The sequence below is a fragment of the Quercus robur genome, chromosome 10 (genome assembly GCF_932294415.1).
Source record: "Quercus robur chromosome 10, dhQueRobu3.1, whole genome shotgun sequence".
NCBI lineage: Eukaryota > Viridiplantae > Streptophyta > Magnoliopsida > Fagales > Fagaceae > Quercus > Quercus robur.
In genome coordinates, this window is record NC_065543.1 from 52,312,482 (window position 1) to 52,331,252 (window position 18,771).

At 32.9% G+C, this 18,771-nt stretch overlaps 2 protein-coding genes across 2 annotated transcripts; one reads left to right on the plus strand and one right to left on the minus strand.

Annotated features, from left to right (window-relative positions):
• The first annotated feature begins 428 nt into the window (after window positions 1-428).
• Window positions 429-3,859, plus strand: LOC126701682 (SWI/SNF complex component SNF12 homolog). The gene is made up of 3 exons (XM_050399988.1): window positions 429-595; window positions 847-2,615; window positions 3,695-3,859. The coding sequence occupies exons 2-3, from the start codon at window positions 1,060-1,062 to the stop codon at window positions 3,762-3,764; spliced, it is 1,626 nt and encodes a 541-aa protein (XP_050255945.1). The 5' UTR covers window positions 429-595; window positions 847-1,059; the 3' UTR covers window positions 3,765-3,859.
• Window positions 3,860-15,922: 12,063 nt separating this feature from the next.
• LOC126703438 (cytochrome P450 94B3-like) lies at window positions 15,923-17,747 on the minus strand. The gene has a single exon (XM_050402394.1). The coding sequence runs from the start codon at window positions 17,622-17,624 to the stop codon at window positions 16,092-16,094; it is 1,533 nt and encodes a 510-aa protein (XP_050258351.1). The 5' UTR covers window positions 17,625-17,747; the 3' UTR covers window positions 15,923-16,091.
• Between the last annotated feature and the right edge of the window lie 1,024 nt (window positions 17,748-18,771).

The window sequence follows — 18,771 nt, forward strand, 5'->3', positions numbered from 1 at the left end:
GATTCCACTTAACTTCTCCTAATGATATTTAGGGTACAAACTGTTTCACACATTGATACCCATATCAAAGTCCAAGGATAATATTTATAAAAACTAAAAAAAAAAAATGCTTACCCTTCAGATTCCCACTTGAGTTCTCTTAATAATGTTTAGGACACAAACATGTTTCCAAATTATTGGTGTGACGTCTTATTGTAGTAATATAATTTTCACATAAGCCCATCAGTAAAACTACTTTCATTAAGTAGCATATTTATTGAATTTAATGATTTATCCCTCAAATCAATATATCCTCTATTACCCATGTAAGAGAATTTAGAGATTTAGGGAATTTGGGCTAGCCTAATATTCATTTAGGTTGGGCCTCCTTTGATTACTAACTATACAAAGAATAGCCCAAAATAGCATATTAAACGAGGGTACTTCCGTAACTTTCACAATTGAAAAAAACCACACCCAGTGCGGGAGACACAGAAAAAAGAACGAACTGTAGGAACCCAGTTTGGCTCCGTTGGGAAATCTCCAAACTCTCAAGAGGAAAAAAAAGAAAAAAAGAAAAAGAAAAACGAGAAGCAAAGTGAAACGTAATGGACTAGTAAGAAACGTTTCTTTTATTCTGTTTCGTTTCGCTTACTCTAACATGTAAATTTTCCATTGTACTTTTATGCGTATCATTCACTATTCCTTTTTATTAATTAGCTTTTTCTTCTTCTTTTTTTATTTATTTTTATTATTTTTTTGAATTCAAAGCTGAATTTTATATTTTAGTTCTAAGAGTCAATTTTTTTTAGGGTTTATAATGGTTCAGCTTGTGATTTAATTTCTGGGTTTTGCTTCTGAAACTAGGGTTCCTGAAAATTTGTGCCAAAACGACGCCGTGTGAGAGTTTTTGTTAGCTGGGTGAAAAATATTGAAGAGGGTTCAATTGGGTGAAAGAAAGTTTGGATTTTTTGGCTTTGGTGTGAATAATTAGGGCTTGTAGAGGCTTAAATTTGAAGTATTTGTGGGGTTTTTTTTTTTCCTTTGATGGTGTAGGATTTTGGGGGTTAGTAGATAAAGATGGCAATGAATAATAGTAATAACCCGACTAAGAATGTTGGGGGGCCAATCCCTTTTGGTAATTCTGGGACAGTTTCACAGCCCCCACATCTTCTCTCTCAGTCACAACCACAAACACAAGGTGGGCCTCACTTTCCAGGCCACTTTCAGTTGTCTGAGCCTCAAAGTCAGGCGTTTGCTTATGCGCAAGCACAAGCGCAAGCTCAGGCTGTGCAGGCTCAATTTCAAGCCCAGTTACAAGCTCAAGCACAAGTTCAGGCTCAAACTGTTGCCCAGTTACATGCTGGGAATACTAGTAATGTAGGTGTGTCGTCTCCTCCTGTTGTGACCCCTATTACTGGGAGTGCCAAGAGGAGTTCCCAAAAGCCGCCTTCTAGGCCTCCAGGTTCATCCAATGCCAACACGGGGTCACCGTATAAGACTATGGAGTTGACACCAGCTGCTCGTAGAAAGAAGCGGAAGCAACCTGAGAAGCAAATACCAGATAAAGTGGCTGCACTTCTGCCGGAGTCTGCTCTTTACACTCAAATGCTTGAATTGGAGACTCGGGTTGATGCTGCTTTGGCAAGAAAGAAGACTGACATTCAGGAGTCTCTTAAAAGCCCTCCCCGTGTTCAGAAAACACTCCGGATTTATGTCTTCAACACCTTCACAAATCAGATACAAACAAGTCCTGATAGCACGAATGCAGAACCCCCTTCTTGGTCTCTTAAGATGATTGGGAGGATATTGGAAGATGGAAGGGATCCTGTGGTGGCTGGAATGATGCAGAGACCAAGCTCTTCTTACCCAAAGTTTTCAGCATTTTTCAAGAAAATTACCATATACTTGGACCAGAACCTCTATCCAGATAACCATGTAATCTTATGGGAGAGTGCTCGCTCACCTGCTCTTCATGAGGGATTTGAGGTGAAGAGAAAGGGGGATAAGGAATTCAATGCAATAATAAGACTGGAAATGAATTATGCACCAGAGAAATTCAAACTTTCACAGGCTCTGACTGAAATTCTTGGAATTGAGGTAGATACCCGCCCAAGGATTATCGCAGCAATTTGGCACTATGTGAAGGCTAAGAAGTTGCAAAGCCCTAATGACCCTTCCTTCTTTACATGTGATCCACCTCTTCAGAAAGTGTTTGGGGAAGAGAAAATGAAATTTTCCATGGTAACACAGAAGATATCAGTGCATTTGACGCCTCCACAGCCTATACATTTGGAGCATAAAATCAAGCTTTCAGGAAATTCTCCTGCTGGCAATACTTGTTACGATGTGCTGGTTGATGTGCCTTTTCAATTGGAAAAGGAAATGTCTGCCTTCTTGGCAAACATCGAAAGGCACAAAGAGATTGATGCCTGTGATGAATTGATTTGTGCTTCTATAAAGAAGATCCATGAGCATCGTAGGAGGCGGGCTTTCTTTCTTGGGTTTAGCCAGTCTCCAGCAGAATTTATTAATGCCTTGATTGCTTCTCAGAGCAAGGATCTAAAGCTTGTTGCTGGAGATGCTAGCCGTAATGCAGAAAAAGAGCGCCGTTCTGATTTCTATAATCAACCATGGTAAGCTTCTGTTCTGTTTCTTGTTGTTGCTATTTGTGTGTAAATGTGTTAGAAACTGGCTTTTTCTCCCAAAATGAAGCCTGCCAATGGAATATGGTTTTTTTTTTTTTTTTTTGGTTTTGGTTTGGTTTAATGTGTGCCTACTGCCTACAACTAAGAAAGTTTCAACTAAGAGAGATGAAAATTGATATATATATATAAGCATTCAAAATTCAATGACCATTGTTTTCTCACAAATCTCTTAGACAATTATTATAAAGGCCTACCTAGCTTCCCATTGGAATCTGATCCCTATGTCAGGTGTATCTGATACCAGTATTCTCTTTTTACAAATAAAGTTCTCCATGTGAACTTGAGAAATGATTGTAACTTAACAAAATGATAAAAACATGAGAAAGGATTGTAACCCACAATCATATCCCTTTCAGTTTTGCAGCTAAAAGTATATTTGATTGAATGAATTTTAATATCATATTTGCATTTGCTCTTCCTTAAAAAAAAAAGAAATTGCTAAGTAAATGTTCTGAAAATTTCATTTTAGAGACTCTGATCAACAAGATAAAACATTGAATGAGAGGTTCCTATGAATATCAAGCTGTGTGTCTTTTTTAACAGAAGTTGTAAATACTTATCAAAATAATTTTATGCCTACTCTATTGTAGTTTGATGGTTGTGCTGAAAAGAATCATTTCGATTGCTGTTTAACAAAAGTTGTACTGTTGTTTGCACTGCCTGTAACTTGTGTAGTTCGAGTTGATAGTACATAGGTAATAGATGCCAACTGGTCACAGTGCTTGATATTCATCAGTTTATGGTCTCCACGCCTTTGGTTTTCCATGTTTACTTATTCATTCTAAATATAAAATCAACAAATGATAATGTTCTTGTGTTAGTTTACCTACAAAAACAAATCAAATCTGCTTTGACTTATGATATAGCCACAAAGAAATAAGGTTAAATAATGATAAGTAATTTTTTGTGTCTCCACCTGATATCTTCCCTTTTTTATATTTCTTCCATGAAAAGCATTATATAACAGTCTTCTGAATTTCTATTTATGTTTTTGGTGAAATCTTCAGGGTTGAAGATGCTGTTATTCGTTACCTGAACCGCAAATCTGCTGCTAGTGATGCTCCTGGTAGCACTTGAGTGAGGATTTGTTGAATTGTTAAGATCTGGTTTGCATGTCAGTACTTCTAACATAATAATTCATCTTATATTATATTTTTTTTGTAGAATGGTAATGGATATTCTCTCTCTCACTCTCTTCCCCCCCGCCCCCGCCCCCCCCCCCCCCCCCCCCCCCCCCCCCCCCCGCATTTAATTCTTTTCATTTTCTGCTAGTAATGTATTGGATGTAGTAGTCAAAACTATTCTCAGTGGTTTCTTGGCTAGATAGTATTATCAAATGTATTGGGTTTATAAGGGAGGTGATTATTTAACATGAAAAAGAAGTTTCCTCTTCTTTATACAGCTCAATAGTGAAATCCTGGATTGCTTGTAAATTTGGTTCTTTCGGCTGAAGGATGCAGAAATTTGGTTACTAGTATATTTCTCAGTTGGGTGGTGACTTGGTTACTTTTGAATCTGTTACTTGTTTTGAAATCTAATTCAATGCTCCCACCCTAATCTGTTACTTGTACTCTCCCATTATTCATGGGTTTAGAGTATACTCAAACTCCAGAAAACCCTATTGCAGTAATTGCTATTGGCCAGTCAAATCCTTTCCCCCATTACGATTTAAGGTCAAATCTAACACTCATTCATCGGTTTGGAGTGAGGTTGATGATACTAGGATCTTTCTAGGACCAGAACGTTTATATGTACATCACATGGTTGTATGAGTGCATGCATGCATAGACAGGCCTGTATAAATCAGTAACTGTATGTACATGGATACGTGTAGTATTTATTTACTTGCCCTGAAATCTGTGGGACGTAATGGATGTGATTGAAGGTAGGTTATTTGATTTGAATTCCTGACCTGAGTACCATTTCCAAATTCCAACCTCCAAAATAGTAGTCCTTTTTTAGTATTCGTAAATCATTACATCTAGCCGCTGGCAATTCTTAGCCGAAGGTAACTTTATTTATGTCTAGAACAGAGCAGAAGAAGATGAAGGGAAGAGTGGAAGAGAGGTTACCTTCGTTTATGTTTAGAACAGAACTGAATAAGATGAAGAAAGAGTAGAAGAGAGAGAAAGGTGCTGGGAAAGATAGTAAATTGAAAGGAGACGGCAATTTTCTTAAAATGTAGTAGTATCTCCAGTACAAAGTAATATGGAAGTTAGGGGCATCTTCAAGCCAAACACATGCTTGGTTGGGATAGTTTTTTTTTTCATTGGTTTATTTGGTTTAAAAAATAAACTGAGTAAATTAAGCTGGATTGGGATGTGGGTTTTAGTTAGCTCAACTGGTAAAGTCTCTAATGATTGTATAAGAGATCTGGGGTTCAATTTCCGACTACATCAAAAACTGATTGGTATCTTGATCTGATGATAAAGAGCAATCATTAAGAGCGGACGTTATAGGTTGAAATTCTCTTCTTTAAAAAAAAAAAAAAAAAAAAAAAAAAAAAAAAAAAAAAACTGGATTGCGATAGTTTATTTTCATTGATTTATTTGGTTTAAAAGATAAAGTGAATAAATTTGTACTAAAAAAAATATATAAAAAGAAAAAAGAGTGAAACTTTACAAAGTTGCATAGGTTGCATCAAGAACTTCTTGACCAATCTTGAGCTTTATACATAATATGTCCAATACAAGAAAAACTGGTTAGGGCCGATATTCTGTGGCATTGTGGAGATGACAGAACCTAGGTTTGCAATGCATCTCCATAAGTTGACATGACACCTCAGGTTGCATCCTTGTGAGCACAGGACACAACATAAACCTTTCTAGGAACATTAGGTCTATATGAATGAGGGGACTTTATTATGGACTCCTGCAATAATTGCATTTTATATCCTATTGTTCGAGGACCGTCGGCAATGTCTTGAGCCCATTGTCATTTGTTATTGGTCTTTTCCTTATCATTGTAGCAATATTCATTATGTGCTTTTCAAATAGTAGGAACTATTTTCCCAAGTCCTAAAGCATAGGGTTTTACTTAGCTTAGGTCTAGAAAAACGTGGCACCTTTTGAGCTCATCTTCTATGTTTCACAGCTTAGGGGTAGTCTCTGTTAGTAGCAATCAAGTTTTACATTTGGTGTAGAATCTTACATGTGGTAGGCAAAGAAAAGAACTGTCAAATTCCATATATAAAGAAGGGTTTACTTAGCTTAGATTTGGAAACGTGGCACCTTTTTAGCTCATCTTTTATGCTCCACAGCATGTAGTCTTTGCTGGTTGCAATCAAGTTCTACATTTGATGCTGAGTCTTACGTGTGGCATGCAAGGAAGGGAGGAATTGTCAAATTTCATATATAAGAAGGTTTTACTTAAGTATGGAAATGTGGCACCGTCCAAGCTAATCTTTCTGTACCACAACACGCTGTAGTCTCTGCTAGTAGCAATCAATTTCTACATTTGATGCAGAATCTCACATGTAGCAAGCAAAGAAAGGAATTGTCAAATTCCATATATAAGAAGGTTTTACTTAGCATAGGTATGGAAATGTGGCACATTTTGAGCTCATCCTTTATGTTCAACAACACTTTGTGGTCTCTACTAGTAGCGATCAAGTTCTACATTTGGTAAATAATCTTATACGTGATAGACAATGAGAAGAATTGGCAAATTACATATATAAGAAGGCCATTCACATCAATTATTTCATGCTTCAAGGAATTCAATTGCTTTACTCGTCAAAAGTGTACACGCACAACTCTATTATTAAGACTAACATTTGTTTTGGACAAACTTTTCTTTCAAACCGGTTTTAAAAATATCCTTTAAAATTGCAACACATCATGTGAAGGTTCATAAGACTTTTCACAAGTATTTTAATTACATGACTAATTAAGTCATCCAACTAAGTTACATACTTACACGACATACTAATAACACTGTCAAGTGATTAAAGTAGTAAATGATAATGTGAAGGTTCATAAGACTTTTCACAAGTATTTTAATTACATAGCTAATTAAGTCATCCAGTTAAGTTACAAACCTACACGACATTCTATTAACACTATCATGTGGTTGAAAGTAGTAAATGATCATTTAAGTCGTTGCTTAGTAGATTAGAGGAACTTGTTTCTAATTTGGGGTGGAGAAAAATTATATCCAATTCTTTTTTCATATATGAAAACTTCCTTCATAGTTGTGCATAATGGAGTTGCCAAATCAGGCCCAAAAATTTAGAATAGAACAGCTTTCAATGAAGCCTCTTTTAAAGCATTATTCTGGCTTAATTTATCTCTTGACTCTGAGTGGAAAGCACCAAATTATCCTATCCCTGTTGTCACTAAGCAATGGCCCTTTAGGATTCTACAATAGGCAAACATTGCTGTATAGCATTTTACTGCAATAATCCTTAGTAGGAAGAAAGAGAAATTTAATGCACTTTTCATAAAAGAAGCATTCTTTAAACAGGTTTACCAGGCCACCACCTCTATATACATATGTGCAAAAACGATTAACAGCCAACTTCTATACCAGCAGACTTATTAATTCACTGAATCACAGTTTTCATTTACACTGGCTGAATAGATAGCTAGGTAGTGGGACTGCTATGTTTGTTGTTTGATATCAAGGATTCAAGATGAATGAATTTGAAAGGACTTGTCACAGGTAGCACATGTTTGTTTACATTGCCCATACAAGGAAAATCAAGCAATAATATTGCAGCCCTTTGATCTCACATGGGCATGTGGGAAACTGGATCTAGTTATTTTTGCTTACTTGGAAGGCTAATTTTGAAGCTGTAAGATACTACAGTTGAGGACCTATATAGCCTTCTCTTTATCTACATGGTGCGAAATTCATGTCTGGCTTTTCTTGGAATACAAGAACGTGTACGAAACCAAAACATTTATGTGTGCACATCAAGCCAAAATATGCAAGGAGACACTAAGAAGCTAGCTTTTACTTCAAGATAGTAACTTCCTCCTACCAGTTTACCAAAAAAAAAAAAAATCTTCCTCCTACCCCTGTTTATTATTATTTTTGGGTCTTGAAACCTCTTTCCTTTAATGCTTTGTGAATGCAATTTGAACACGTTTGATTTTGACCTTTGTGTGGTCCATCAACAATGTTTCCAAGGCCAATTATATAAAAAGATAAAGATGCTATGCTTTGGAGGGAGAGCTTTGGCTAATTTGCTAAATTAAGAAGCCAGTTTCTACTTTCTACTATATGTTATACTTTTTGAATGTGCACTTAGCATGGATGATACAAAACGTGGGCCATTAAAGCTACCCATTTTATACATATGTGTATAAATTAATAGGGAAGTTGTTTTGTTTGTACATATAATAAGATGTGAAATTTCTCTTTGTTTGGTTTGTCTCCATGAAGAGTTGTAAAGATGCGTAGATTATTGAAGGATTTTTACCTTTTCATAATTGTCTTAAGAGTTTGTTTTGTTGAATTAATTAAAGTAGTGCAATATTATTAGTTTATCATCAGACCAAAAATCCTTATCTTTAATTTGTAATTACGTGACTTTCACGTAATCCCACTACTATTATCATAGTTATTGTATATTAACCAAAACATATCATTTCAATAATTATGAAAAAATATGTGAAAATTTTGAGCTATGCTAATGCCACATAAAGTATTTGTGCCATAACTCGCTTACATGGCTAGTTGTAAATGGTAAAGGAGTAATGATGAATCCATATAAGAATATTCCTCTACCATTCACAGCTTGCTACGATGAGCGAGTTATGGCACAAGGAAAATTTTTGTGTTACTTTAACAAGTCTACTCTATTGTGTTTGCAGGAACTTCAACTTAAACGTGACTGCTCTTTTTTCTTTTTACTTTTTTTGATATCAAACGTGACTGCTCTAAAAACTGCAAAGGATACATCATTTCAGATAAGCATGAAAGTAATATGAGTATGAAAATGAAAGGGATGTCAGTTCAACCAGCTTTAATTATCGACCACATCAAATCCAACTAATTTTTATTAACCAAATCATACTCATATTTTCTTATCTTTTTGACAACTGTTTGAACTTTGAACCACACAAACTTTGATCGGGGAGTATCTTTTGCAGTAGAAGAATGCAACTTTACAATTTCCATGTGAATGGGTGTCCCAAAAAAATGTGATTAAGAATTAGATACTGAAAGAAAAAGATTATGGCAGATTTTGCGTATCTTGGAGAACATCAAAACCAGAATATGCGCTGTGAAGATTCTAATATATGTTTTCATGTGTAACATATTGATGAGCATGTTGATAATTATATTAAAACATATGGTCATGTGAGCTTTTAGGGAATGAATTTGGATTTTGAGATCTGAACCATATATTAAAGGAACAAATGTGCTAAGGTCCTAATTGTTTGGATTGTGTGGCCAAATCGGCCACAATGTACGCAATGGTTAAAAGAAATGATTTCATATGAACTTTGAACAATATTATACATAATATAGTGTATTATTTTTTGAGATAAATGATATAGTGTATTATTAATAATGGCTTCTACCAAAAAAAATCAATATATATATAAAAGCAGAGACATCACGCGAGAGAGCACGAAGTTTTGCCAAGTGGCACTCTCTTTGAAAAGATAATTGATTTTTTTTTTTTTTGAAATAAAATACATCATTCTTAATTTATTACACTTATTATATGCCACATTAGTTATTTACTAAACTCAATAGATTTTAATTAGTAATAAATAAGACTAATGGATAAGATAGAGGGACGTTAATCATCAAAAACTCTTTGTTTTCCTTATTCCTCCATCCAAAGGTTTTCTTATGTTTATGCCTACTCCTCTTCCCTTATAACTAAATACTTACTCTTCCTAAACCACTACATGCCTTCTCCTATGCCTATGTTGCTAAACTACCGATTATATGTTTTATAATTTGCACAAACTGAAATAGCATTAAGATTATTTAAGAACACATGAAATCATATAAAAATCACCAAATTAGAGTTTAAAATTATAATTAAAATTTTAAAAGAAATCTAGGCACATTTGCACAAAAATTCCATGTAACTAAGTCACACTTAGGAATATTGGACCATTTTTCCTTTGTATAAATAGAAGGGACTTATGGGATGAGGGGGCTAACAATTTTCTCTCCAAAACATTTATTGTAGGAACATAAAAGTTTTCTATTGTAGACTTTTCACGATTAAAGAACATGACTTACCAACTAATCAAACTGGAGTTTTTAGTACCTACAGCAATTTCAGAACATCAAGAACAAACCCCAGCGTATACAATGTCAACTTCCATAGTCTCCTATTACATCAAATGAGTGTTTAATTTTTCTCGCAAAGTATTGAATAGTAAAGCTTCTGGGCCATAGTCTTAATTACAACTCTCAATCATGTTGGACTTGGATGACACCTATCAACAATGTATCCTTATGTGATGCAGAAAAAATTTGGAGTGTACACAACGTTTAGTGTGGATGGGAAGAAATTTCATCCTATTCCAATTAGTTAGGTTAGTAAGGGACCTAATCCAATTTAACGATCCTGGAATTTTGTATACAAGTAATAATCAAGGAAACTTCCACCTAAAATAAGTCGGACTTTTGGCAAGAGAGAAAATTGATGTCTAGACAAATCAAGATAAGACCGGCCAATATGGACCATATTCTTAATTTCTTATCTCTATTTGTTCCATGTACAAGACTTATAGTCCATCATCTGAAAGCTTGAGAAAAAATTCATTTAAACCAATACAATATATAAATTATAAAGGAATCAAAGAAAAACTGTCAAAAATAATGAAAATTTAATCTATGCTTAAATTCTTATAAGGATGAACACAATAGCAATATCCTTTTAAAAAAATAAAGATAAAAAAATCTATACTTATTTTGTACGTATGATAAAGTCCTATCAAAAAGTTTTTTGAGACTCATGTTGATTAATGATTATAAATTATAAAGGAATAATCATCAATATATATATAAGCAGATATCTTATGCGGGAGTGCGTGAGGTCTTGCCAAGTGACGCTCTAATTTTGCATTTTGTATTTTTTTACCTCTTTCATTAAGTTTTTTTTTTACTGTTACCCAAAAGTTTACATTAACTTATTTTACTGTTATCTCATTAGTCTCTGATTAATTGCCTAAGCTTACATCACACATTTTTCTCTTTTTCATGTCTTTTAGCATACCCACCATTTTAATATTTTAAAAAAAGAAAAAAAATAATTAAGGACTAATAGTAATAACTAACCAGATAAGGCTTGGGAGAAAGATAGAGAGACATAAAAATGTTGTGGATTGTTAAATAAAACGCATTGTTTCACTATAAAAGACCTGAGACTGACAAAACATTTGGAAGAGAGAGAAAGAGAAATCTAAGGGGACGTCGCCTCCATCATATTGGCCTCCCACCACCATCAAGACGCCGAAACCCCTACGGGTATTTTTTTTTTTTTTTTAAATTAGGAGATTAAATATGATTTAGGTTTGGGTAATTTGGTTGGATAGTTTTTGTTTTGGGTATATAAGTAGAGAGAATATTTGGTACGCAATGTAAAGCCATATTCTACCATGGTTTTAAATCATCTATAGGACACATGCATACACACTTGCCCACATCATGTTTTAATGTTTCACTATCAATAAGTGGAAGACAGTGAGAGAGTTGGACATATTTTTATTTCGTAGTATTAAATATGTGAACACAACACAAATTATTTGATTTTCACGGTCCAGTTACTCTTTTGTATTTATTTTTTGTTTCATGATTTAAAAAAAAAATTAATCTTACCTTTTTTTTTTAGGGTGAAAAATTAATCTTACTTTGAGAATGTTATAAATATGCAGTGAAACAACAGTTATAAATTGCACACACATAACCATTATAATTATTCAGTTCAAGGAATTAGTAAAAAATAAATAAATAAATAAAATTGGAGGAATATTGTAGAATAAAAGTTGTTACGAAATGTCTCTCTCTCAGAGACCGCATGCGAGAGTGCATGAGGTCCTATCAAGTGGCACTCTAATTTTGCATTTAGCCTTTTTTTACCACTTTCAATAAGTTTTATTTATTTATGTTTATTGTTACCCAAAAGTTCACATTATCTTATTTTACTGTTATCTCATTAATATCTCATTAATTGCCTAAGCTTACAACACACCTTTCACTATTCTTCATGTCTTTTAGCATACCCACTGTTTTAGTATTTTAAAAAAATAAAAATAAAAATAAGTAAGGGCTAATAATAATAACTAACTAGATAAGGCTCTAAAGAGAGATAGAGAGACACAAAAATGTTATGGATTGTTAAATAAAAGGCACTATTTCACTATATATTACCAAAATAAAAGACCTGAAACTAACAAAACATTTGAAAGAGAGAGAAAGAGGAATCTAAGAGGTCACCACCTCCGTTATACTGACCTTCCACCACCATCAAGACATCGAAACCCCTACGGGTAATCTTTTTTCCTTTTTAAATTAGGAGCTTAAATATGATTTAGGTTAGGTAATTTGGATAGTTTTTGTTTTGAGTATATAAGTAGGGAGAATATTTGGTGCGCAATGTAAAGTCATATTCTACCATGGTTTAATTTTAAATCATCTATAAGACACATGCATACACACTTGCCCATACCATGTCTTAATGTTGCACTATTGATGAGTGGAAGATAGTTAGAGAGTTGGGTATACTTTTATTTCATAGTATGAAATATGTGAATACAACACAAATTATTTTATTTCATGGTCCCATTACTCTTTTGCATTTATTTTTGGTTTCATGATTTAAAAAAATAATAATCTTACCATAAGAAGGCTACAAATATGCAGTGAAACTACTATACCAAATTTTAATATCTCAAAATGTATTTGTCTCTTTATTCTAATTTAGTTTACTTTTTCTTTATAATTAATGTACAACATTATTCAAAACTGTTTTACATAAAATTATCCGTGCATTGCACGGGCAACTTACTAGTTATTAATAATGGGATTGCAGGTTTAGCATTGATTGTGCAGTACAATACTTTTTGCTAGCATTCGAAAAACCCAAACATAAGAAAAGATAAGTTTAGAGTGATAATTCTACATATTCTATTCTTTTTTTTCATTGAGAAACGAACATACAAGAGAGAGGGAACGTAGTTCAAATGCAAAGACACTATAAACTTGACTAAAAAATAGTTATATTAACGCAAGGCACTTAGTCACTTACCCCTTCTTTTAAAAAAATATTATTATTATTATTTTAGTGGAATGGTGTCCCCAAAAATGTGATTTATAATTAGATACTGAAATAAATTGATATGAACAAGTGGCAAAAATACTGTTACTTCAAAGGCTTAATAATTGATATGAACAAGTGGTTTAGTCTCCTTCAAATTAAGCATTACATAATTGTCATACTAAATAATTAAAAATTGTGCTACTATTCAAGGATCCATGTTTTCAATCTGCCTTATTAAGTTGTAGAAAAGGACTATTCATAGGCCCATTAAGCGTGCGTCTGGATTGCGTTGGACTAAAAAATTTCATGCATTTTTTAGTACTATTCATGAGTTTCACTGCACTTTTTTGGTACTATTCATAGATCCTACTGTATTATATCAACTAACTTTTACCTTTATCTACAGTACTTTCAGTAATAAGTTTTTAGTTTTAGCAAAATAAACGGTATCCAAACACACCATAAAACTCTTTAGCAAAATTATTGCATTAATGGTTAACCCCTAAAAGCATTTTTCTCATGGACCCTATGTGTTTTGGTGCAAAATGACTATAAGAAAAGAAGGGAAAATTATTGAATACTCCGGGAGTACTATAAATGTGTATTTCCTCATCTCACATGAATTGTGGATCTCACCATAAATTTAATAGTGGGACTCACAATTATGTGAGAAGGGAGAGTACGCATTTATAATTACCCGAAAAGAAGAGATGGTCATTGATGTCGAATACAATTTTAATCTGGGTTTGGATTTGCTGTGATTATTTATAATTTTAGCAGAGAATGATATGAAGATATGTTTGAAAAGGAGCATATAATTTTCTTTCCTGGTTTCAATGTTGAAAAGTTGATAATATGGCAAGAACTCTATTTATATCAAACTTTTGCGCCAATTTTGGCAGGTTGCCAAAGTTGGTAAAATTAGGTAGCAAGAATACAATTGGAAACCATGAGGAAAGTTTTGGTTGTTTGGCTATCTTTCCATACGGATTAATAAGGCTAATTTAATTTTAAAATATTCACCATGAAAGAATTATTAAGTTCAAGAGTAATGTTACAGTCACAGATTATTTTATAACATTTTTACAAATTATATGAAAATCTCATGTCTAAAGAGATACATAGGTTAGGATGATATATCACTGTTCATCACTTAATAAACATAGAACAAAAGTTTAGTTACAAACTTAGTTATAACTTTTTTTTCGAGAAGAAACTTAGTTGTAACTTGATTATACACACACACACACATACATACTTGGTTTTAACCTAAGGTTACAACTCCCAATAAAAAAAATGATAATCTCATATCTAAAGAAATACATAGGTCAAGATGGTATATTACCGTTCATCACATAATAAACACGGAATATAGTTTGGTTACAAAGATAGTTGTGACTTTTTTTTTTTTTTTTTTTTTTAAGAATCAAACTTAGTTGTAACTTGATTCTAAAATAATTAAAAAAAAAATTAGTTATAGTCTAAGGCTACAACTCCCAATAAAAAAATTAACATAATTACATATTTTGGAAAATCTAACCGTTGGATTGCATGTTCTTTATAATTTTAACACACATGTTAAATTTTATGTCAATTGAACGTTATTTACTATTTAATTTATAAACTTATTTTTTATGAATAATTTTAACTATAAAAGCTTGAAATTTAAACATTTGATTGATGACATAGTTATTGATCTTTGATCTTCTGGAAATTTTACAAGTATGAAGGATATAAGAAGAAAATAGAATCCATTTAATGGAGGATTTTTTCACATTCAATAAAAAAAATATTAAGTAGAGTTGTAACTTCAGGCTATTAACTAAGTTTGTTGCCAAATTTTGTCCTAAAGATATTGGTTAGCTTTCTTATTAACCTAAAGGTATTTAAATTTTTTTACAAAATTTAGCTACAAACTTGGTTGTAGCCTAAGACTACAGCTCTACTTAATATTTTTTTTATTGGATGTGAATTTTGACAAATCCATCATTGAATTATATATTTTTTTTTATATTTCCATGCTTGCAAAATTTTCATAAGATTAAAGATCAATAACTATGTCATCAATTAAATGTTTAAATTTTGAGTTTTTATAAACCAAAATTATGCATAAAAAATAAGTTATTTATATATCGAATAGTAAATAATATCTGATTGGCATGAAATTTGACATGTATGTTAAAAACAAAAAGAATTTGCAATTCAACGGTTAGATTTTTAAAATATGTAATTAAGTTAATTTTTTGAGTGAGAGTTATAGTTTTAGGTTACAATCAAGTTTATAGTTAAATTTTGTCCTAAAATTATTGATTAATAAGTTATTACTAATTCTAATTTGAACTCAATACTAAAATTTAAACTCAACACTAAAATTACTTTTATACTCACGAGTAATAATAATCAGAATTTTTCTTTAAATCTTTGGTTTTAATAAAAAACCATTAAGTTTTTATATTTTAATGTTATTTTGTCTCATATATGCTATCTTTTAGGTGAAAGTCAAAGCGATTTTACCCAAGCGGATTTTGTGTGTCTTAAAAATTTTACCCATTGGCCCTCATAAAAAATTTTAAATTGAACATATACAGATCTTTTTTTATTTGGAAGAAAATATAGCAGATCTAATAGTTTACCATTGTAGTGATTTGGGATTAAGAGATAGAGCAACAAAGAAAAGTTGAGAGAAAATAATTTAAGGTTTATCTAATTTGGTTAATTTGACAGTTTATATTTACCAAATAAGAGTCAAATATTTTTATTAATTTCAATAGTTATATAATGGAAAATGAATAATTTGAACTATATATATCTCTGTTGGAGACATAAAAAAGTACCATTTAGCTGAATTACAAGATTCTTAATCTCATACTCTATTTATAAATAGTATATTACAATAAAATTTATATCTATAATGAAAATTATACTAATAAGTCAAGCATAATTTATCATAATGAAGATTACATACAAAAATCAACCATAATAGATTACAAAACAATATGACATTTGCATTCCAACATTACTAATCATAGAAAATAAGCACAAGTAAGTGGAATGTAATATCAAATTATCAATGCCATTCAAAGATAATCTATCTTAAGCTTTAGCCAAGTGGTTGAAGAGCTCTAACACAAGCACTTGAAAAGAAAAAAAAAAAAAAAAAATCTATCTTAAGCACTAGTCATGGAATCATAACAACCACTCCTTTTCTTGATCATTACCTTGAACCCACCAGCCATTTCTGCAGTAAACAAAGGGATATAAACCGGTTCATCCACCTCAAAAACCGGCTTGATCTCGAACCGCCTTAATATGTCAGCCACCACATACTTCATCTGTATAAAAGCCATCTCTTTTCCAATGCACACCCTTGGACCAGCTTGAAAAACCGGGTACTTGTATGGACTCACATATTTCAACTCTCCACCAATATCTGCACCACCCGGTTCATCAAACCACCGGTCCGGTTTAAACTCAAACCGGTCCTTACCCCAAAGCTCTTCCATCTTCCCCATTCCATAAGGAAAATAAGTAACTCTATCTCCCTTCCTTACCTTAGTGCCGTCTGGCAAAATGTCATCGGTCGCTGCATGCTTAGAATCCCAAGCAACAGGTGGGTACAACCTCATGGACTCACATAAACAAGCATGTATAAACCTCAACTCTTTCAAAGCTTCAAAATCCAATGCCTTTTGATTCTCTAATACATGATTCACTTCCTTCACAATGAGTTCCTCTTTGTTTCGATGCTTAGTGAGCAACCAAAGCAACCATGTCAAGGCTGAAGATGTTGTGTCACGTCCAGCTATGATAAAGCTTATCACCATGTCTCTTATGACTTGCTCATCGTGCCCCGCGAGTACTAACCGTGACAATAAATCACGGTTTTCACACGCGGTTTGCCTTTTGGTTTGTATGATCTCCGAGACAAGACCATGTACAGTTGCAATTGATTCTTTGAGTTTTTTCTCTGACCCAAGATTCAGTGCACGCTTTATCTTCCACACCAAATACAAGGGCTGTGTTGCACGCTTAGCACTTATCTCCGATGCAGTTTCAATGGCTTTTGCAAGGACTGGTAAAGGGCTAGATAGGTCCAAAGCACAAGGGTCTATGCCCAAAGCGACCCTGCAAATACTATCAAAAGCTAATCTTCTCAACACATCTTGCAAGTCCAAGACTTTGTTACTCTCAGCAGCTGATTCAAGAATTGGAATTAGTCTGTCTCGAACTTCATCTTCAAGAGTTTTGACAACAAAATCTCTTAAGGACTTCGTGCTAAACTCATGGCTAGCGAGTTTGCGTTGCGTAGACCACAATTCACCATCTGCGTTAAATATGCCAAAGCCAAGAAGATCACCGAGGAGTTCAGTGAAAGGCTTGCCTTTTGGGAAGTTTCTGAACTGGGTTTTGAGTATATACTCAACATTGTCTGGATTTGCTGTCACTATAGTGCGTCTTGCACCGAGCCTTTTGACACTGATGGTTTTTGTGGGTGAAATTGACAAGAGATCTGTGTACCAGTCTAGAATACGGTTCTGATTCTTGTAAAAAGACAGTAGGCAACCAAGAATTGGGTATGAAGGAGGGCCATAAGTGGTGGAAGATTTGCTGTAATGGTAATGAACTTGTAAAGTGATTGACAATAAGGATGAGAGAAACAAAAACCCTAGTGGGATGAAAACAAGAAGAGAGAGAAACATGGTTTGGTTTGCTTTAATTTAGATTTTTTGTTGTTGTTATGAGTGATGGAATTTGTGTTGAAGAATAGGAGCTTGAAGAGGTATATATAAGCTTGAAGAGGTATATATAAAAATATGGGACTTAGTGTAAGTTTATGTGAGAGAGAGCGGGGCCGACCATTAGGGTCGGTTAGGCTATAATTTTGCTGTTTTAGGGTTGAGTTGAGGAGGAAAAGACTGCGACACATGGTTCTCGAGCTTTAAAAGGAAAAAAGAAAGAGAAGAAAAATGGGGCTGAAAAGCCTGAAATGAAAAAGGGACTGAAATTTCGTCGTCACACTTGGAATCTTTTTGGTTTTTTCTTTTGTTTTTGTTTTTGTTTTTGTTTTTTTGTGAAAAATTAATTTGGTTTTTTATTATTTTTATAAATGTAGAGAAATTTTAATTTATTGAAAGAGCATAAGAGATATATCTCTTTACCAAGTATTCCTCCATGACAGCGAGAGGAAGGTATACACAATTACAAAAATATGAGATATTAAATTATTTTTAGTATACAAATAAATTGATTTGAGTTCAAATTTTAAAGGATTCATTTATAGAAATCACAAGGTAAATTACACTAATCTTTTTTGAGATTATTTATTATTACACTTATATCCTCTTTAGTTTAGAATAATACACTCATCTCCCCTTAAAATGCAAACTAATTATACTATTCTCTGATAGATGACTAAAAAAACATTTTAAAAAATATTTAAATTTTCTATTTTACCATTGGGTTAAACTATCATCCACATGTCCTTTATTAAGATATTCAAAAAAAATATTTAAAAGTTTTTTTTTTTTTTTTTATCAATTATTTGGAGATCAGTGTAAATAGTTTGCATTTTAGAGATGACCAATATCTTATTTTAAACTAAAAAGAGGTGAGTGTAATAACATTAAACGTCAGGAGAAGTTAGTGCAACTTTTTTTCACAAATCACATCAGGTGACAGATTTATACATGGAAATTGGAAACTATTATGCAAAATTTATTACCTTCAATGAGTAATTATTATTCAGTGTTAGAGCACAATAAATGCATGTTTTCCATGTCACATAGTAGTGGTTTTGACTCCAACTAATTATTTTTACGATGGGATCCACTATTTATTTAAAAGGGG

Excerpts from the sequence above, each read along its gene's own strand:
- LOC126703438 (XM_050402394.1), bottom strand. The coding sequence starts at position 17,624 with ATGTTTCTCTCTCTTCTTGTTTTCATCCCACTAGGGTTTTTGTTTCTC.
- LOC126701682 (XM_050399988.1), top strand. The coding sequence starts at position 1,060 with ATGGCAATGAATAATAGTAATAACCCGACTAAGAATGTTGGGGGGCCA. Across the intron at positions 2,616-3,694 it reads GATTTCTATAATCAACCATG|GGTTGAAGATGCTGTTATTC; the intron begins GTAAGCTTCTGT and ends TGAAATCTTCAG.